We start from the raw sequence: 22,624 nt of genomic DNA, 5'->3' as shown, positions 1-22,624 counted from the left end.
CAATCCTACCCCCACCAGCCTCCCCTAGCCAACTCTAATCCTAGCGCTTTGACCCCTGACCCCTCCTCTCCATCCTCTTTCAGGCTACTTCCTGGAGTTCCAGGAGCCCGTCAACAACATCACCATCGTCCAGGGCCTGGCGGCCACACTGCACTGCAAGGTGAGGCCCACCCCCCACTCCCACGTCCAGGGCCAGACGACCACACTGCATTTGCTTAATCTGTGTCTTGGAAACCACCTAAATATATTTGTACGGTTCTATTCCCCTCCTCCTCTCCTCTCCTCCAGGTGACTGGTAACCCCCGGCCGGTGATCCGCTGGCTGAAGAACGACGCCCCGGTGGTCCAGGAGCAGGGCCGTATCTCCATCAGGAAGACGGAGGCTGGCTCCAAGCTCCGCATCCAGGACCTGGACACCACCGACACAGGCTACTACCAGTGTGTGGCCTCCAACGCCCTGAAGGTCATCTCAGCCACGGGCGTGCTCTACGTCAAACTGGGTGAGAGAGGAGGGGGTGTCTGGGGCAAGGTGGTGGTGGAGGGAGGGTGAGAGAGGAGGGCGTGTCCAGGGTGAAAGAGGAGGGGGTGTCTGGTAGTGGTTATACTTTGCCTGTGGGGGGGGGGGGGGGGGGGGGGAAGTCTCTCTCTCTCTCCCTCTCTCTCTCCCTCTCTCCTTCTCCTTCTCTCCCTCTCCCTCTCCCCTTCTCCTTCTCTCTCTCTCTCGCTCTCTTTTTCTCCCTCTCTTTTTTTCTTTTCCTCTCCAGGAGACAGTCAGTGCGTTGTCAGGCCTACAGTGGTATAGATTGTCTCCACCCCCGACATAATCCATCGCCTGTTCCTCCTGGACACAACGTAACCTGAAATATTTGATAATTGGAATTTCCTTTCAGCGGACACACTCTCTCGGTTCAGTAAATTCTCTGTCACAATCACTCCATTCAAGCCCAGCAGCACCCATACAGCGCCCTGTAGCTAGCCCTACCCCAGCCCAGCCCTCTGGGTCATTATATGGCAGAACCATTGATCAAGAGGCCAACTGTGAGCAGCTCTGTTCTAGAGCCACATGCACAATGTCTCAACAACGTCTCAACGACGTCTCAGGGACGTCTCAGCCCTGGCACTGAGGCAGATTTACGACTGAACGCTCGTGTAAATCTTTACTTCTCAACATTAAACGACCTGTTCCTTCATTCTCTAGCGGGCAGCAGAAACAGCTTCCCCAGTGTTCCAGTGTTATTACGGCCGTGGTCTTTTCAAGGCCGCTCTGCCAGCTGACAGGGGAAGTGTATTTTGCGGCGCTGGTCTCATTGTAGTCTCGCCTCCCAGCAGGGTCATGTCGTATGGTCATGTTATTGCGGCGTGTGTGTCGTACGTGAACGTTCTCCACAGCTGCCATCGAAAACACAACCAGTCGAGTTCCTCAGAGAGAGAGAAGCGATGAAGGGATGCCGTTGGTCTCGGCACAAGCAATCCATAATTTTCGGTCTCTTCCAGAATGTACAGAATGATGATGTGTTCATATTGTGACATGTCATCTGTTTTTTATTTAACCTTTACGTATACAGGGGAGACACACTGAAACCCAGGCCTCTTTTGAAGTGCACCTTGTCCATAATATTTACACAATCCATAAATGTATGTAATACAACACAGTTAAATACAGAAAACAATACATCATATAAAACCACAATATATCAGGAGAAACAATCACATCCTTCACCAAGGAGGTCCTCAATCAACACCAGAACATCTAACTGAAATATGTTCTGTAGATTGTTCCAGCAGTGAGGCACACCCTAACTAAAAGCACATTTACTCAATTGGGTGGAGACTCGAGGATGATGACTAGACTCTGTTCTTCTTAATGGAAGGGTTCACTGTTTTGACACTGACATTAGATTTCTATCCTAAGTTGCGTCCTATCCTAAGCTGGGTCCTATCCTTAATTGAGACCTATCCTTGGTTGAGGCCTATTCTAAACCCTAAAAAGACTTGGTGAATAACTGCAGCACTGCTTTTTCACACTGTTCTTTTCTCTTGTGTTCTACAGGCCAGTCACCTACACATGGACCAGAGGATGCGTAAGTAACTTTATTGTGTGTGTGTGTGTGTGTGTGTGTGTGTGTGTGTGTATCTATGTCTGTGTGTCTATGTCTGTGTCCGTGTGTGCCCTCCAAATCAGGCACTCATACACATGCCCACTATCTATCTCTCCCTCGTGATTCCCACGTTTACACAGTCACCAGCACAAATTGTGTGTGTGTGTGTGTGTGTGTGTGTGTGTGTGTGTGAGAGTTTGTGTGTCTGTCTGTGTCTGTGGTGTGTGTGAGTTACCCAGAGCAGATTCCTCCTCTGAGAGTCAGACTCCAGCGGTCTGGTTGAGGTTTGGTCTGAGCTGGAAAGAACGCTGAATCATTGTCTCTATTGTGACCAGTTGTTTTTGGAACCTCTCTCCAATAGCTTAGCTATCTCATCATCAGCATGTTAACAATAGAATTAGTCATCTAAAGGAGTTCTGTTAAAGGCTAGGATGATGAGCAAGCTATTAGATACGCTGTATTTATGTATCTAATTGCCCCAGGCAGACATTTCGAACATTTAGCCTGTGTTGAGTGGAATTCTGACGTGTGTGTTAGCCTTGATGCTAGCTTAGTGCTGCCTGGACTTAATGCATGGTCAGTCTTGGTTTAGCACTCTGCGTTCTGTTCTGTTCACACACTGCATCCCCGTACACACACACACACACACACACACACACACACACACACACACGCTATATACAGTATGTATATGTAAACACGCACACGCACATGCACACGCACACACACACACACACACACCCCCACACACACACACACACACACACACACACACACACACTCTCTCTCTCTCTCTCTGTCTATACAGACCATGTCTAACACAACAGAGGGGTTAGCCAGTATAAACTGCCCCCTCTCTCTCTCTCTGTTTCCTCCAGACCAAACCAGCTCAATGGCCCTTAGTCTCCCGCCCACGCCGCCATCCTCCCCCCACCCACCCCTCCATCCTGCCCCCACCCCTCCATCCTCACACCCACCCCTCCACCCCCCCCCCCCCACTCATCCGTCGTCTCCCCCCACCCCTCCATCCATCCTCACCCCCACCTCTCTCTGTCTGATCAGTAGCTACTCAAAGAGCTTACAAACACACGCCCTCAACACTCCCCCTCCCCACATGTAAACACACACACACACACACACACACACACACACACACACTCACGTCACACACACACTCTCAGCCCCTCATACTCAAACCTTCCTAACACACACCCCCCTCCAGTACCCAGTGTGTGTGTGGCTGATGTGGCGTCCTAATGCGGGCGATGATTGGAAGTGGGGTGACAGGTTTGGGGGGGGAGTGTGTGTCTGAGGGAGGTGAGTGTATGGGAGAGGAGGGTGAGGTGTGTGTATGGGGGAGGGGTGTGTGTCCGTAGGTGCAGTTTAGCCGAGATGGGAGCTCTCTGTCAGCCTAAGAAACAAAAGACCCATTCTGGCCCAGGCCTGACACACACACACACACACACACACACACACACACACACACACACACACACACACACACACACACACACACTGAATGCAGGCATGGTAACTACAGGGGGCTTTGGAGACTGATTGAGATGAGGAAGGTGTTTTTTTTTTTTTGGGGTGGCCAGCATACCGTTCAGTTTATGGTTTCAACTGTAGCTAACCTTCCTCATCTTTCGAACGAATCTTGACTAAGCAGTGATCAAGACGTCAGGAGGAGTGAGTCAGGTCTGCAGCTCTACTGGGAGATAAGCTGTGTGCTTTGATCTGAAGCAGCATTCAGACAGCCATTATCATTATCACATAGAGAGGGGTCACGCCATAAAATGTTTGTGTCACTGCCCGCTGAGGCTCATGGGAGTAGGGGGCCTTGGGGGGCCTCTTAGTGGGGGGGTGGGGGGGGGTTTCCTTGACGCTGGTTCCCTAGGCTACTTAAACTCAGGACACTGACTAGGTAAGTTAGGGTAGTATCGTAAATACCAGACTTGGAAGAATGCCTTTGTATCTGAGTACCCTCTCCTCTGTGTGTGTGTGTGTGTGTGTGTGTGAGAGAGAGAGAGAGAGAGAGAGAGAGAGAGGAGAGAGGGAGAGAGAGAGAGAGAGAGAGAGAGAGAGAGAGAGAGAGAGAGAGAGAGAGAGAGAGAGAGAGAGAGAGAGAGAGAGAGAGAGAGAGAGAGAGAGAGAGAGAGAGAGAGAGAGAGAGAAGAGAGAGAGAGAGAGGAGAGAGAGAGAGAGAGAGAGAGCGATGTTAAACCCATGAAAGGAGAATGAAGAGCACCACTCTGGTCGCCAGGGGAGACAGAGTGTTGTTTCTGTTCAAATAAACCTCAGTGGAGCAGGGATACGATGTCACAAGGTTTTCCACCCTTCAAACGACACTCCTCTCCTCCATCACGTTTATACGGACTTCCCGGAGGTCAGCCTTCCGGATGTGGCACTTGAGGACGGCCCCTGTCTGGAACAAAGTTATCACTTGCCTCCATTCGCTTCTATCTTTCATTATTGAGTTCATCGTCGCCACCTTGTGGTGACGTGAACAACTGAGACCCAGTGTGTGTCTCTCTGCCACAGTCCTAAGCCTCGACATTAGGCCTATTTAATTAAACCCAGAGGCCCAAATGAACGACTCAAATTAGAACAACAAACCACACGTTAGTGGGTAAACAGTGACTGTAAGTGCCCCTGGCAGTGTTCCCCTCTGGAGGATTCTGCTTATGAAGCTCACATTCACACGGCCGGGAGACTTCAGCCAAAGTCAATCAAACAGCCGTAAACTATCAGTTACCGCCGTAGGTAATACACCTTTTAGTAAACATGGAGATGTTCTGTGACTTAAGGTGATAAGACGACAAGAAGAGACCTCTAAGCCTAATGGCACTTCTGCACTACCGTCCCGTCCCGTACCGGAACCCGTGTGCCCCGCTTTTGTTTTGCTTTCTCCACTGCCAATTGGCCCGTACCGGGCCGTAGTACCCGTACTGATTTTAGCTACTCTTCCTGACTCTGACTTATTAATGTCATTTCAATGCATTATAGACCTTTTCTTTACAACAAGCATAACAAAAAAAATGCTAATATGGCGATATGCTGTACCTATGCAAGACCGTTCCACAGTCCAGTGCGCTTCAGGTTTTAGTGCTCAGCAGTAGAGGACAATAATAGCAAAACTATTACCTGGACACTTCCATTAGACTACCGAGCAAGACACCGGAGCACTCATATCTGTGCATTTGTCACAGGGTGCCAGGCACCCTGTTCCTCTGCAATAAACACGGAGATTGTATGAGCGCCCCGGCGTCTGTCCAATGGAAGCGTCAAGCACAGCCTTTTCATAGAAATACATCCTCAGCGCGATTCACAGGGTGTACAATCCTGTTTATTTAGAAAATAAATGATTACCTGTGATGTTTGACAGCGGATGATGGTAGACATATTTAATGTAAAGATATCTATCTAACATTAGGCTGATTTGTGCATAATAGCTGCATGTCACATTTCCCCCCGTTGAGCTGTATAGTGCCCTTTACGCTTTACTCCTCCCACTGTCCCGACTCGCTCCAGGTCTGTTGTGTATAATGGAGAAGCGTTTCTGAAAATACGGTACGGGTAAGATACAAATAGGTGCCGTCCTGTACCGTCCCTGTCTGGTCAATGGAGAAGCGCCATAAGTTAACTCCAGGCCTGTATTTCTCTATGGCTATGAAGCAGAGTTGTTACCATCTACCTTGCCTAGCTGGGGGCTGTGATCTTTATGGAGCTTCCTTAGCAATTAGCCTGCTTGTTTATGGAGTGGTTTAATAGGGCTTTCTCTGCTATGTAGCAATGTTAGGAGCTGGGGATCTTTGAGGAAATATCTCATCAACCTCTGGAGGGTCTCTCAGCCTCCCTCTGAGCTGCTCACTCACGTGTAGCTAGTCTCTGTCTCTCTGTCTCTCTCTCTCTCTCTCTCTCTCTCTCTCTCTCTCTCTCGTCTCTCTGTCTCTCTCTCTCTCTCTCTGTCTCTCTGTCTCTCTCTCTCTCTCTCTCTCTCTGTCTCTCTGTCTCTCCTCTCTCTCTGTCTCTCTGTCTCTCTGTCTCTCTCTCTCTCTCTCTGTCTCTCTGTCTCTCTGTCTCTCTGTCTCTCTCTCTCTCTCTCTGTCTCTCTCCGTCTCTCGTCTCTCTCTCTCTCTCTCTCTGTTCTCTCCTGTCTCTCTGTCTCTCTCTGTCTCTCTGTCTCTCTCTCTCTGTCTCTCTCTCTCTCTGTCTCTCTCTCTCTCTCTCTGTCTCTCTCTGTCTCTCTCTCTCTCTCTGTCTCTGTCTCTCTGTCTCTCTCTCTCTCTCTCTCTCTCTCTCTCTCTCTCTGTCTCTCTGTCTCTCTCTCTCTCTCTCTCTCTCTCTCTCTCTCTCTCTCTCTCTCTCTCTCTCTCTCTTCTCTCTCTCTCTCTCTCTCCCCCCCCCTCCCCCTTCAGGTTGACCCAGAGATCTGTTGTCGTTAATCAGGTGTCCTACTCTACACTGCAGCTGGTGTTATCAGGATTTAGACATGGCCAAATCTATGGTCCTTAATTTGGGGTGCTGATGATTATATGATTGTATATGAACACCTAGTCATTCTACTTCACCCTCACCACTGACTGAAGCAGCTCAACTGAACAGTATGACAGTTTGGTAAACGGATGTGTTAGTCTTAGAGAATCCCACCCCTCTGAAAGCCCACAGAGTGATATGTTGTAGAGCATCTGGAAAACTAAGCTATGGGGCTTGTGTTCCTTACTCCAGGTGTTCACAACAAACTGCATTGTTGTGTGGCCATCTGGATTGTGTCAGAGTAGTTGGCTACAGACCCAGAGTTGCTGGACCCACTGACTGGCCAATAGGGGCTTCTCTCTGATTGAATACACAGATGCCTGGTATAACCAAGGCTCTTAAAATACCTACCTGCCAACATGATTTTTATTTGTTCTTCATATCCAATGATATTGATTAGATTATAATATGATTAATTTGAATAGAATTCAACTTTATTGTTCCTCTTTCAGTGCAAATTTGTCTCTGGTGTCCTTACCATGAACAAAAAACATGAACTGAATTTACATGCTATGCCAGAGTGTATGCTTTGTCTGTGTGTGTGTGTGTGTGTGTGTGTGTGTGTGTGTGTGTGTGTGTGTGTGTGTGAGTGTATGTGAGTGTATGTGTGTATGTGTGTGCTCGCGCATGTGTGTGTGTGTGTGTGTGTGTGTGTGTGTGTGTGTGTGTGTGTGTGTGAGCAGGTAGAATGTTGCCCTGTGTTCTCCAACCTTCAAGATGTGACCTGGTTCTGCAGCCTCTCTCCCTCTCTCTCCCTGGCTCACACAAACACTCCTCTGTCTCAGCCCTCCCCCCTCTCTCTCTCCACACACCTCCAGTTTGCACCCCTCCTGTGAAATGTCCAAAATGCATTTCTGAGCGTTGGGTTTCAGGAGCAGGGAATTTCATATTTGGAGCGGGCATGTTATGTTACCTCTCTTCTCTTTCTCTCAGTTTGGAGTTTAGAGCAGGTTTGGAGGGGTATTTTTTGTCCCCAGACCAGGGCAGGCTGCTAGAAGTAGAAGTCAGAGGACGGCCTCATTATAATGCATGGAATGGATTGACGAACATGTTTGATACCATTTCTCATTCCATTCCATGCGTAAGAATGAGCCCGTCCTCTGATTTCTACCTCCACCAGCCTCCACTGGTGCAGAGGTGATGCAGTGCTGATTGACATTGGTCTTCTTCATGGGTTGTAAGAGTATCCCACCCCCACAACCCAGCGGCATGCTGGGATCTCACCGACAGATTGGTTCCTTCAGCCTCTCCCACTTTCTGTGCAATCGGAAAACCGCAACTGCAATCCACTTTGTCGCTTTGAAGTTTTTTACTGTCTCAAGACCTTCTCGCATAAATATACGTTCCAGACTCTTTTCTATTCTGTGCAGTGACAGGGGTAATCGGCGGTCTCGGGCCCAGAAAGACATCCCAGCTTTACATAAGTAGATGCTCTGCAAGATCAAGCACTGTTTAAAATTACTTTGCCACATGAAGAGACATATGGAGAGAAATCCAATTCCTGTGTGTCTGGACCCAGCTGATGTGAATGAAGGCATGAGTGGATCTCTTCTTGTTCTCGTGCCTAGGCCTACATCCACACGGCTCACACACAATTGCGTACACATGTAATTTTATGAGTTTTTGTGGGATTATCTTGCGTGTGCATATAGAATATACAGTCCTGTTCTGGACAGGATACACACAGCTGCATACGGTACGTCTGGTGGAAACAATGGAGAGACATCGATACATCGGTGTATTTCTAGAATGAACTATCCTAGAGTGAACTATCCTTCCATCTTGGTACCAAACTTTCTGTGACAATAACATTTTCGAATGCCATTGTTGTCATGGAACCTTTAAAACCTTAGAGTTTGTCAACATACATCTATAAACTGTGCATGTGTGTGTGTGTGTGTGTGTGTGTGTGTGTGTGTGTGTGTGTGTGTGTGTGTGTGTGTGTGCATGTGTGTAAGTGTGAGTGCTTTCTGTTAGTTTGGACACCTACATCCCTGACCCCCAACTCTAAACTATAATGAACCCCCTTCTTCCTCCCTCTCTGTCTCGCCTCTCAGTTTGAAACTTCTCTCCTCCAAATCCCTCCATTCCCCAGGAGCATTAGAGTTTAACACACTCCAGCCCTATTGGCAACGATAGCTCATTTCAACCATGTCCAGTTGGATGTTCACCATTTTCCTCCCATTTTTATTTTTGTAGGTATTTATCTCTTCTACCTTGTCTTTGCCATTCTTTCAGCCAAGAGGAAATAGGACGTAAGAGTCCTAACACTACAGTAACTCTTGTTAAACTTGAGTCTTCAAACCTGAGTTTGGTTCTTACTCCCCCTGTAGTAGGCCCAGGCTGCAGTCTAATGGTAACCACATGTGATATTGGTGTGGGGGGGGGGCGGGGGGGGTTAAGCATTGACAGCTCTCTGTAGTGTGCGTGCGTGCGTACGTGCATGCATGTGTGCGTGTGCGTGCGTGTGGGGCTTGAGGTAAATGATAAGTGAACAGTGTAGAGTAGACATTCCTAGTGTGAGGTGCTGCAGCCCCCCCCCCCCCCCCTCCCCCCCTCTCTCTCTCTCCCTGTACCACATCATTCACGGCTTGCACTAGTTTGGATAGGCCGAACATAAATAACTCATACCCCAAACGTTTTTCAGAGCTATTACGAACTGTGGTTATCCATTTCAACAGAGAGATAAATCATCACAGTGTTAATCTTCATCAAGATTCAACTCCGGGGGCAAGTTTCCCAGGCTTCAACTAAACCTACTCCTAGAATGAAAGAGGGAAAACAAGAATGATTAAAAGGCATCATCAATGGAGAGCCTCGGTTGAGAGTGTGATGTCGTCATGGTTCCGGGCCTGTTACTGGGAAGGGCAACCTCCCCTAAGAATAACACAGAAGAACAACACTTGTGGTCTTAGTTTTGTCCAGTCTGGTGCTGATAACTCTTCATGTTTACTACTGTATGTGGCTGGCGTTGGAGGCTGGTGGTGGAGTTCTAGGGGATGGGCTTGTTGTAATGGTTGAATACAGTTGAATGGTGTTCTGCATTACGAGCATAATGAGCATGTCCTCCGACTTCGACCTCCACTGCACCAAGCCTGGCCCCCCAGGGTATGGCTGTGCTCACAGGGTACATAGTTCACGTTGGCCTCTGTAGTTTGCCACATGTAATTATGTCTCCAGCATATCTCTGACATCTACTCCTGCGTTTCCTCCCCTGCGTTCAGGGAATCGCCGCAACGCCTTTCATCAAGGAGGTTTCTCTTCTCCGATGCAGAACAGCAGTTGATGACTGGCTGCTTTTCGCGACATGTCTTCAGAGGTTTTTGAAGTTTGAAGATTGTTGTTGTCCCGATCTCTCAAATTCACAGAGTATTTATCCCTCAAATTCTGTCTGTATTGACAACAAGGGAGGCTAGTGGAGTTCGAAATCAGAGGACGGGCTCATTGTAATGTATGGACTTACATGCATTACAATGAGCCTGTCCTCTGATTTCGAACTCCACTAGTGTAAGTCCACTAGTGTAAGTCCACTAGTGTAAGTCCACTAGTGTAAGTCCGCTAGTGTAAGTCCATGCATTACAATGAGCCTGTCCTCCAATTTCTGCCTTCACCACTCGGTGTCTAAGAGCAACGTTTTCACATAGCCTCAGGTTATATATTCTAGTTAGTTCTAACAACAGGCCCCAGACTTGCACTAAACCAGTCAATGGATACACTTAGCACCGGACCGCAACCACAGCTATGGGCTGGTATCTCTCTAAACAGTAAGAGAGTTAGAGATAGATAAGTATCAGGTTGTCATAATTGCTTGCTTGGGCTTTGAAAGAGGATGTCCTTACTTGTGGCTCTTGTGGAGGGATTGGTTGAGAAGGGGGAAGTCCTGAACACACAAGGTACTACAACAACAACAGTAGGGAATGTAGCCTACTGTAGATTACATCCTATTGACCACGGTGCTTCCTCTTTCACTGAATCCCTTCTTTATGGAATACATCACCAACGGACACACATGGGCATGCACACACACACACACACACACACACTCAAGCACACACACAGGTGCACGCACACAGGCACACACACACACACACACACACACGCACGCACGCACGCACACGCACCAACACTCTCAGAAACGCAGAAGGTCACTGGACACTGTAGAATGCTGAGGTCTCCATTAGTGTACGTCATTGTGGCTTCTGTGGTTTACGTTCCTCTCCTCCATTCTTCCATCGGTCTCTCTCTCCGCCTGTCAGCTGAGAGTCTGAGGAGTCAGGGCTTTGTGGTTAAGCGAGCTTCCCCATCTCTTCACGCTCGACAGGGCTGATGGCCTGGAGGTATCCAGTGTTTCCTGTCTCTCCTGCCCTGCTGGGTAGTCAGGAGGGGATGTGACAGGGAAGAGAGGTCGTAGAGGTGGAGTGGCCTACTGAGAGAGGTGGAATGGGTCAGTTGTGTTTAGACAACCATTACTGAAGCTTTTGGCAGTTGTACGCCTCATATCACAAGCCTGTTGAGAACGCTTCAGCGTGAAAGTGCTGCTAGCCTCCAGTAAGTTGGCCTGGAGTCCTGACCGCTCCAAACCTGAGGGGACGTTGAGTTTGGTGGGGAGAAACAGACCCTTCCGACATGACAATAGCGTCATCAAAATATTTTTTTATGGCAATAGGGACTTTGAGGGCCACATTCTCAAAGCCAAATTCTCAAACCTGTTAAAACACTGTCGTCATGCATCAGTTGCATTTATAGAGAGAAAGTGAAGCAAAATACGATTTGGCATGTTCCTTTAAAGGCAGTTTAAGGACATTTATAGCCATGCCTCAGGGATTATAAAGTCTAATTTAGTTGTAGTGTAGCAATGAAGTGATTTTCAACACTCCAGAGTCACATAGCTCCTAGTGAAACATTATGGCTGCCAACTGAGGTGCTAATATAGTAATTGCGTTGAGCTCCTGTAAATCATTTTCCACTAAATGCATTCTCTACTGTGAGTTTGTATACAAAGAAGTGTGTTTGTGTGTGTGTGTGTGTGTGTGTGTGTGTGTGTGTGTGTGTGCATGTGCGTGTGTGTGTGCATGTGCGCGTGCGCGTGCACGTGTGTGCGTGTGCGTGTGTTCACTCCAAAAGAGACATGACACAGAAATACACAGTGTCACACCAGCTTCCCAGGGCACAGAAAATGGTGAAACACATAACCTGATTCTACCTCGTTTTCAGAACCAGGGGAGGTTTCAGGTTCCTCTGGGCCTGCGGGTTGTGTCAGTACACCCTCTGCTCCAGCGCCAGTGTGTTTGGGTTGTGGATTAGAGTGTAGTTGGAGCCGGCAGCTCCCCTGGCAAGGAACTGCAACCAGAGCTAAACCCAGAGCAAACACTAAACGTTCTGCTTGGAGAGAAAAAGCCCAGTTTGAAAACAAGGCCGTATTAGATTAGACATTTCCCCCCGCAGTTTCTCTCACAGGCTAGCTATACAGCTCTGTGTACACAGGAGAGCTTATTGTAAATGTGATGCTTGTTTACCGTGTTAACATGGTGGAAGATCATTATATATTTGCCTCTAATAAACTATGTGTGTGTGTGTGTGTGTGTGTGTGTGTGTGTGTGTGTGCGTGTGTGTGTGTACAGGAGCCATGAGAAGGGCTTCTGCCAGCCGTACCGGGGAATCGCCTGCGCCCGTTTCATCGGCAACCGCAGTATCTACGTGGAGTCTCTGCAGATGCAAGGCGAGAGCGAGAACCGCATCACAGGTAAGTCACACGGGCAGGGTTCCAACCAGGGTCTCCCACGTCGAAGACACACAGGAGTCTATTAGACCACGAAGACATAACCCCCCAGGAGGGTGACATTTTAGTTTAAATGTCTCAGACAGACTCGTCGCAGGAGCGTGATTCCAAATCTGCTCAACATCACTGTTTTGTGTAATAAGCCATATTTTTCACAGTAAAGCTGACGGGAGGTTTTGTAGAAGGACACATCAGGAAATTATTATTCAGTCATGTGGATCTGGAAAGTATTAATTCATCAAGTATGTCATGGATGTTGCAACCCTATCTGATTGGTGAGAACAGTCCTGGCAGATCTCTCTCCATATCAAATCTGTAAAACCTTTTCGAAGGCTCTGGTCGTTTTAACCATTTGGAATGCCTGGGTCTGTCCATGGGTCTGTCCATGGGTCTCTGCATGCAGAACAGATGCTAAGAGTTTCCTATTTCAGTTTTCTAAGATACCAGAAGGATCGAAAAATATGACTAAGAAGTATAATCTTATCGTTAAGTCTTTAAATACAATAAATCCTGAGCAATAACTCAGCCCCATGATTCTGCAGTCCAAAGTCGTTCCGTTGGAGTCCTGTTTTTGGCCTGGGTTCCTCTCAGGAAATTGAGTTCTTTAATTTCATTACTTTCTCTCAAACTGAGCGTACAGTAATCTCTATGACTAGGCAGTGTCCTTACTCAAGTGGAAAACTGCCCCAAACTGAAAAGGCTTATCTGAAAAATTTCACTTCACTTTGTTTGGATTCAAAAGTTATCACTGCAAATATAGTTGTATTGCTTTTATCCCATTCTGCTCATGAACGTTCTATGAAAGTGCAAGTAAATTTACATATATATATATGTGTGTATATATATACAGTACCAGTCAAAACTTTTGACTGGTACTGTATATATATATACACTGTATATATATATATATACATACATACATACATACATACATACATACATACATACATACATACATACATACATACATACATACATACATACATACATACATACATACATATGGAGGACTAATGAGAGAGGGCTCATGCTCCTATATTACACACATAAAGCTTAATGAATGTTTGTTGACATGCGTGGTGATGTTGTATTAGTACATAAAGGAACCACTCTTATGTCCAGGGGGGACAACCTCAGAAGCCGTTGGGCTTAGCAGGAGACAGAGTTTATTATTGATGGCAGTTCCCCTCTCAGAGGTACAACCTAACCTAACACTGTAGGCGGTAGAAATGTTGTGTAAACTTCCCTCCAGTCGTAAACTCACTGCCATCTCTTTCTCCCCCTCCCTTCCTCCCTCCCTCCTTCCTTCTCTCTCCCCCAAACCCGTTCCTCCCTCCCTCCCTCCCTCTCCCCACCTCTCTATCTCCCTCCCTCTCTCTCTGTCTCTCTCTTTCTCCCTCTCCTCCCCTCTTTCTCTCTCTCTCCCTCATGCAGCTCGGATGTGGTAATGGATTTGTCACTGATGTAATTCACCCGGTTCTGATCCGTACTTCTCCTCTCTCCCCTCTCCTCTCGTCCCCAGCTGCCTTCACTATGATCGGCACATCCACCCAGCTGTCTGACCAGTGCTCCAAGTTCGCCATCCCCTCCTTCTGTCACTACGTGTTCCCCCTGTGTGACGAGGGTGCCCGGGGCCCCAGGCGACGACAGCTCTGCCGTGACGAGTGCGAGGCGCTGGAGAACGACCTGTGCCTGGCGGAGTACACCATCGCCCGCTCTAACCCTCTCATCCTGATGCAGCTGGAGCTGCCCGCCTGCCACCTGCTGCCCCACCCGGGGTCCCCCGACGCCACGTCCTGCATGAGGATAGGTGTCCCCCTGGACAAGCTGGGCACATGTAGGTGGACACCTCAACCAACACACGCATGGGTGCGGTTAGGCACGCACACACACACACACATAGATGTGCAGACACACATGCATACAAACAGATGTGCAGACACACACACACACACACACGCACACATACGCAGATGTGCAGACACACACACACACACACGCACACATACGCAGATGTGCAGACACACATGCATATAGACAGACGTGCAGACACATACATACACACACACACACACACACACACGCACACATACGCAGATGTTCAGAGTCACACATGCATATAGACAGACGTGTAGACACACACATGCTTATACCTTGGGCGCCCCCTTGTGTCACATCTGAAAATGCCTTATTCTATATTTTGGCAGATGTGGAAGTGAATTCATAACAGGGTCATAATCAATGAACTACTGTCTGCCTTGGCAGGGCAGTAGCAGTCTCCAAACATCTCCATCTCATGGCTTCAATCCATGTTAATCAAATGTAAATGAATGAGTGTTGAGATGATTCGTCTTGTAATAGACGTGTCTTACTCGGTCCGCGGCAGCCCCAGTCACTCTCAGTCTGCGTGAAAGATTCTCCCCCAGATCACAGCTGCTTCAACGACAGCGGCGCCGACTACAAGGGGACGGTGAGCGTGACCAAGTCGGGGTACCCCTGCCAGCCCTGGAGTGCCCAATACCCCCATACACACCACCTATCCCCCCTGGAGTACCCCGAGCTGAGGGGGGGGCACAACTTCTGCCGTAATCCCGGGGGGCAGATGGACGGGCCCTGGTGCTACACGCTGGACCAGGAAGTCAGAATGGACATGTGTGACATCAGACCTTGCAGTGAGTACCAGACCGGACCGCAGATAGCTCCTATTCATGACTTCAATTGGCTTCAATGGCTAATGAATTTTTTCATCTTATGAATGTTTTAACATTATACGTATTGTATGTATTCCTGTGGTATTCATTTTCATACAGAATGTGACAGTATGTTTCCATGAGGAGTTCCTGTGGGATTGTTGTGAGTCTGACTGTCCTGTTTGTGAACCCAGAGCTGTTTGGGCCTTGTGTTCATAAACAGTTAGTTTAGGACTCGCTGTCGGTCCCACAGGAATTTACTCCCTGTTCTCAGACTCGTTATCAATGTTATGACTAGGTTAACAATATATCAATTGTACTATGTGAGAGTTTTGTGTCAGTCTCTTAAACTTCCCATTGAGAAGTTGACTGTCCGCTCGAGCTGTAAGATCACCCCAGGCCACTAATAACATGTTTTTACTGTGATTTTTTATGTTGGAGGTAGAAATTGTAGGACGGGCTCATTGTAATGTATGGAATGGAATGAGGAATGGTATTAAACAGGGCTTATTTTAATGCATAGGGTTAGGGTGAGGAATGATATCAATTTCATGCATTACAATGAGCCCGTCCTCCGATTTCTACCTCCACCAGCCTCCCCTGATGTGCTGGATAATACAGTAGGACTTTACAAACGCACAGTAAGACATAGAACAGCACACCAGCTAGCATCGTGGGGTGGATTCCCAGACACCGTCCTGTGTTTGACCTTTGACCTCCAGCGTTGTACATGTCCTGTGTTTGACCTTTGACCTACAGAGCCGCCAGAGAACCTGAAGAAGGAGATCCTCTACATCCTGGTGCCGAGCATCGCCATCCCATTGGTCATCGCCTGCCTCTTCTTCCTGGTCTGCATGTGTCGCAACAAGCAGAAGGAGCCCGAGGACACACCCCCCCGCCGTCAGCTGACCGCCTCTCCCAGCCAGGACATGGAGCTGCCGCTGCTCAACCAACACAAACACCAGGTATGATGCAGGCATATTTTTTTTTTTTATTATTATTATTTTAAGGAACGGCATCAAACATATCAAACTTCATTCCATGCATTACAATGAGCCCCTCCTCCGATTTCTGCCCCCACTAGCCTCCCCTGGTGCCAGAACTGATCCCTTGTCTCAGCAATGAATCTGAAATGGAAACTGTAGGCTTTATTTTCTATTTAACAGATGATTAATGCTTACAGAATGTGATGGTTATTAAACAACATAGTAGAGCATAGTAGGAACATGATGTATCACAACCTAACCCTGTGTTTAGATGAGGCGATACTTCTCTCTGTCCTATGTTATTAGTAATAATAATTAACAATAGAGTGTTACTGTGTCGTCCTGTCAGGCCAAACTCCGTGAGATCAACTTGTCGGCGGTGAGGTTCATGGAGGAGCTGGGGGAGGACCGCTTCGGCAAGGTGTACAAGGGTCACCTGTATGGCACCGCCCCCGGGGAGCAGACCCAGGTGGTCGCCATCAAGACGGTCAAGGACAAGGACGAGGGCACGCTGCGGGAGGAGTTCCGGCACGAGGCGCTGCTGCGCTCCCGCCTACAGGTAAGCGGTGGTATTACAACACCGGGGAGTAGAACACCTATTACATTTCCATTTTTGGCATTTAGCAGACTCCCTTATCCAAAGCGACTTACAACAAATACATTTGTCTAAGTACGTGAATCATCTATGCATCAGTCATCAGCAATAAAAACTAATCCATGCTCGTTGGCAGTCATAATGCTAGAAGAAGGAATAATTAAGACCCCTCGTCTTAAGGGCTCTGCACACAGCGTGCGATTTCTGTTGCGCGTCAACATTCCATAATTTCCATTGTTGTTATGAATGGAATCGAATTTTCGCCGTGCGGGGCCGTGTGCATTGCGATGCGATGTTCTCATAGACTTCCATTCAAACTTCAAAATGGAACGTTGACGCGCAACAGAAATCGCACGCTGTGTGCAGAGCCCTTTAGGCTTACTTACATGTCTTACCCATTGAAGTTGTATCTGTTCACATTGTGTGTATTGGGTAAGTCTTGTATGAACAGTATTTGTCTATTGTAATTGTATTTTTTACCTATAGACACTTTTATTTAACGCGACTTACAGTACAGTGCATGCGTTTGTATGGTAGCCACAACCTCACCATTGTTAACGCCATGCTCTAACAACTGAGCCACAGCTGACCTAATCTACACTGAATCAAATTCATATCAACCTTGGTTTGTAGGCTATATCAATAACGTTTTTAATCTTGAATTCGGCCTCCAGCACCCCAACATTGTGTGCCTGCTGGGTGCCGTCACCAAGGAGCAGCCAATCAGCATGGTGTTCTCCTACTCGGGGCTGGGCGACCTGCACGAGTTCCTGGTGATGCGCTCGCCGCACTCCGACGTAGGAAGCTCAGACGACGGCAAGACGGTCAAGTCTACACTGGAGCAGGCCGACTTCCTGCACATCGTTACCCAGGTAACGCACAGCAACAGCAACAACAAACGTTGCACAAACAAAGATTTAGACTGATTATCATTGCCCCAAAAAAAAAATTTGGGAGCTTCGTACAGTGTTGCTGATCAAAGCACCCATACTGTAGGTGGATACCACTGTCTACTGGTTATTAAAACATGCTGTATCGTAGGACACTGTAAGTTGTAATTGCATAGTAATGAAGTGAAGAGGTTTGTGTTATTATACAAGTGGAATAAGAACTGTTCCTTTTATAGTGGAATAAGGACAGTCTTAATAAGGACTGTTCCTTATTCCACATGTGCAATTACACCAACTGCATCCCTCTGCATACCATGCCATCATTAGTTGTCATGTAAATACATTGTTGTTCTTACTGGAGTAGTAACTACTGTTATAAAACTGTCATTATTGTGTTATTACTAAAACATAATCTTCTCTTCTCGGCTCCCAGGTGGCAGCTGGCATGGAGTACCTCTCCAGTCACCACGTCGTCCACAAAGACCTGGCCACTCGCAACATCCTGGTGTGTGACAAGCTCAACGTGAAGATCCTGGACCTGGGTCTGTTCAGAGAGGTGTACTCTGCCGACTACTACAAGCTGCTGGGCGCCAGTCCCTTCCCCATCCGCTGGATGTCCCCCGAGGCCATCATGTACGGGAAGTTCTCCACGGACTCAGACATCTGGTCGTACGGCGTGGTGCTGTGGGAGATCTTCAGCTACGGCCTGCAGCCCTACTGCGGCTACTCCAACCAGGACGTGATCGAGATGGTGCGCGGACGCCAGGTACTGGCCTGCCCCGACGACTGCCCTGGCTGGATCTACACGCTGATGCTAGAGTGCTGGAGCGAGTTCCCCGCCCGCCGCCCACGCTTCAAGGACATCGCCACACGCCTGCGCACCTGGGAAAGCCTGTCCAACTACAACAGCTCAGCTCAGACATCTGGCACCAGCAACACCACCCAGACCAGCTCCCTCAGCACCAGTCCCGTCAGCAACATCAGCATGGGCGTCGCCACCAACGCCGCGTCCCGCTACGCCAGCCCCAAGAAGAACTCACCCTTCCCTCAGCCCCAGTTCCTGCCCATGAAAGGCCAGATGGGCCAGATGCACCGGCCCATGCACCAGCCCCAGCTATACATCCCTGTCAACGGGTACCAGCCCATGCCCCACGGCTATCCCTACCACCTCCAGAACTTCTACCCCATGCAGATCCCCATGCAGATGGCCCACCAGCAGATGCACCACAGCCCGCCACACGCAGTGCCCAAGGCCGGCTCGCACCACAGTGGGAGCGGCTCCACCTCCACCGGCTACGTCACCACCGCCCCCTCCAACGCCTCGGGTACAGAGAGGGCAGCCCTGCTCAGCGAGGACCCCAAGGCTGGAGACGACGGGGATATGGCGGACGGGGCGTCCCAGAACGGGCACCATGGGGGGCACGGGGATGACGGGTCGACGCCGGGTGTCCCCGAGACGGAGTTGCTAGGAGACAACGACCTTCCGCAGATGGAGGACATGGACAGGCACTCAGAGGCGTAGAGGAAATGATGTCGTGTCTGGAGCACGAGGGTCACCAGAGGACAAGCATTGTAATGGCTGGAACGGAGTGAGGAATGATGAAAATTATGTGTTTGATATGTTTGATACCATTCCATATTCTGTTCCATGCATCACAATGAGCCCGTCCCCCGGTTTCTACCTCCACCAGCCTCCCCTGGTCTCGAGGACTGGGTTACTAACACAAGCCGAGACGCTGTGTGAACTGAACTTAACTGAGACTCATTTAGTCAAGAGAGCACCATTAAATAAGTGAAGGGAATATGCATTAGAATCAGTGAATGTTATTTATGGGTTCTTCTAGCCATGACTGATGATGCCATCAGAACGCTAGACTACCTGTGTCTCAGGTTCTCCCCTCCAAGACCATGGCGTCTTCGCTTTGGGAGAGGAACCCTGCAAGTCAAAGAAGCAGCTTGTGAGAGAACGTCTATGAAGAAGAACCTGGTTGTCTCCCTCCCTGGGCTGTGGGTGCGTTGGTTTGTATCGGCATGGACAGTGTTGTTTATCTTTGTTGCAAAGCCATTCAGAAGAATTGATGTTCTTACTGTTGCTGTGCAACAAGAAGCGTTTTTTGTTTTGTTTTCGAGGATCCCTTAAGTTGCCTTGTTTTGACATTTCTAACTTTTACATTCTGTTATAATTACGATGATTAAGTCTACTGTGGGGTCTGCGTGAGTGGACTGCCTCCGGCTATTTGTTTTCAGAACAAAAGTCCAGATGAGGCAGAATATATGATGAACAAACAGAATCATTATCGCTTCCTAAAAACTGTATTTCTGGACTACACTTCATACAATAATTTTTTTCATCAAGAGTTTGATATTCCTCACAGAACGTGTTTTTACTGAAAATAGATATCCATCTGATAAACAAGAATGACGTGTACATGATAACTGTATGTGGGGTGTTGATGATTATGTTTAGCTTTATTCCATAACACTGCCTTGTGTTCATATTCCCCTTTGTATGGATTTCTATGATAAACATTGCTCACCTTCGACTTTGGTACCCTCTTGTACAGATTTGTAATTTATGTAAGTAATTTTTTAAAACACATTTTGTATTTGTTTTTACCTTGCCTTGTTGGCAGATTGTTTAGTCTGAGGTTATTACTTAAATGTCCTTGTTGCAACCAGATATTTGCTTTTTTTCCTCCAAGGTTTTATTACAAATGTTAACCATATATTGTGTACCTCCAGCCACGTGGAGTATCCAATAAAGTGATACATGAAGACTGTGTTTTTGTTTTTTCTCTCAAAAGGACGAGCTGTGTGATGTTTTATTTTAATTTTTATTGTAGAACAAATAAGGCTTCGTAAAGTGCTAGCTCCTTATTTAGGCTACATCTACCCTCCAAGCAGGTAATTAACTTAACTCTTCTTACTTATTACCCGCAGACTATCGCTCTCAAGAACTATAGCAACACCTAATAGGTCGATGATATAGCCTATATAGCCGAGCTAAATACATCATTACAAGCTGCTGCTAGGCTTAATTGATTAATTGATTTACAGCTCCGCACATAACTGTAACCTACAACACTTAGGCTACAAGTGTTACAAGTCCCCACAGATCCAAATGAACAGAGATAAATAAATTCGCCATACATTTAAGAAAGAAAAGCATTTATCTCCTATTTGGAATATGGGACACAGGGCATAAACAGTATAAGAAAACAGCTTTTGTTGACCTCAAATTACTCCAAATACGCAGAGAAAATGGTGATGATATCAATGTGTCCAGCCATAACAGTCAAATGTGTTATTCGGAGGTTATGTTTGCTTTCGCATAAGCGAATACAAGAGCCCGGTGTTTAAGCAGATAGAGCAGAGATGTGTGGCGCGTATTCCTGTGAGTGTAGGCGTGACACTGATCTAACTTAAAAGACAGCTTCCTTGGACGTCCTTTTGAAAGCAAATAAGAGGCACTCATGCACATGTCCCTCGGAGCTGTAGCCTGCAGAATGGACGTTGCCAGTGTGCAGCACGGGGATGGATTTACGCACAAGCCTTACGGAATAACAGTAGACCACGGCCATGTGGACGGGATGCAGAAGTGCCAAGACGCTTTCTTTTATCCGAATGTAGCTACGTCTACTACGACTATGTTGTCCCTTCCCTCGCAGGACTTTGAAGACAATCCTCGTGGTGCTTTTCGCCTTTACGCGAATTCTCCATTCGGGTTGGATAATTCAACCTCTGGATCTCCAGGTAGATTGTTGAGACTGCGCAGAAAGAGAGAGTTTATACCTGAAGATCAGAAAGACGGCAACTACTGGTCAAAGAGGAAGAGAAACAACGAGGCAGCGAAGAGATCGAGGCAGCGGCGACGGGTGGAGGATATTCTCCTGGAGGGCCGCGCAGTGGAGCTGCTCCGAGAGAATGAGACACTGAAAGCGACTCTGTCGGCTGTCCAACACCGTGCGGTTGGAGCGGACCCCCGGCCCGTGGACCGTTATTCCGCCCAGAACTTCTCAGAAGCGCGCGGGTGTTTCCATCCTTCCTCCTCTGACGTCTCTCGCGCTGCATCTCTGATGCTACCGTCCGCTGCCTCGTCGCTCGGCGCAAACTTCTTAATGGCGAAAGATGTATCAGGTAGTAGGCTTACTGACTGTTCAGGATGTATCCATACCCCAGGTTTCCCCAGCGGTGACACCTCCTGTCGGATAAAACATGTTAACCAAGTGTCTCCCCAATTCCGTTACTCTGATTATTTACCTGGAGGAGCTGCAGTTCCCGATTCTTATTCTCCGATGCCAAATGATTATCCGTGCTACAGAAACGTGTGTAGTGTTGGACTTTATCCCTCTCATAGGCCTACATTCGATGTACTACCAAGATACAACAGCACATCTCAAAATATCGCCATATCAGAATATGCATACCCAGTGAGCCGGACGAGCGCTCAATTGTGCGCCAATGCGCTTGGACAGTTTGCGCCAGATGTCGCCGTTGAGGAGGGGACAGGTAGTAGCAGACCTCTGGAGGTCGACCGGCCAAGTCACGGGACGTCTCCTGGCCCAGGACGGACAGAAGGCAGAATGCAATGCAGCTCCCCGGAGAAAGATGAGAGGAACGAACGACCCAATGACAGGATAGCCATGGCAATGCTGCCTTTACCACACAAACTGAGACACAAAGTTTACAAAGTCCTGAAGGAACAGTCGTCGATGACCAGAGCTTCCACAACGAGTGATAATGTTGGGCAATTCCGCCTAAACAGTGGGAGTGGGAATCCCGGGGATACGCAAGAATTGGCACATGATAATTGCGCAAAAGAAAGTCATTCGTGTGTTGTTGAAAGCGACAAAGACACGGTTACAATTTTGACAACATCACCAAAAACAACTGTCTCTGGCGAAATGAGTGAGAATGGTCATTTGAGGTACCAATTAGCGTCACTGTGTGCTGAGGTGAAAACCCTGAAACAAATCATGTTGGCGAAATCTAAATGATTTTTTACATTTTGTAGTTTAGCCTATAATTCGCAGAGTTGTGCTATGTACCG

General features: G+C 47.9%; 1 protein-coding gene across 1 annotated transcript in view; it reads left to right on the top strand.

Moving 5' to 3' along the window:
* ror2 (receptor tyrosine kinase-like orphan receptor 2) overlaps nt 1-19,096 on the top strand; it is a gene marked incomplete at both ends in the record, with an annotated part of 79,031 nt that extends 59,935 nt beyond the window's left edge. Inside the window, 10 exons of the mRNA XM_080528619.1 lie at nt 84-160; nt 289-499; nt 2,050-2,080; nt 12,256-12,377; nt 13,936-14,250; nt 14,828-15,085; nt 15,863-16,068; nt 16,439-16,648; nt 17,359-17,556; nt 18,008-19,096. Coding sequence (XP_080384745.1) covers nt 84-160; nt 289-499; nt 2,050-2,080; nt 12,256-12,377; nt 13,936-14,250; nt 14,828-15,085; nt 15,863-16,068; nt 16,439-16,648; nt 17,359-17,556; nt 18,008-19,096 — 2,717 coding nt within the window. The remainder of the gene's footprint in view (nt 1-83; nt 161-288; nt 500-2,049; nt 2,081-12,255; nt 12,378-13,935; nt 14,251-14,827; nt 15,086-15,862; nt 16,069-16,438; nt 16,649-17,358; nt 17,557-18,007) is intronic.
* Between the last annotated feature and the right edge of the window lie 3,528 nt (nt 19,097-22,624).

This window comes from Nansenia antarctica (assembly GCF_963989245.1).
Source record: "Nansenia antarctica genome assembly, chromosome: 4".
Taxonomy (NCBI): domain Eukaryota; kingdom Metazoa; phylum Chordata; class Actinopteri; order Argentiniformes; family Microstomatidae; genus Nansenia; species Nansenia antarctica.
Note: the sequence above shows the minus strand (reverse complement) of the source record. Positions and strands in the feature narration are given on the sequence as shown.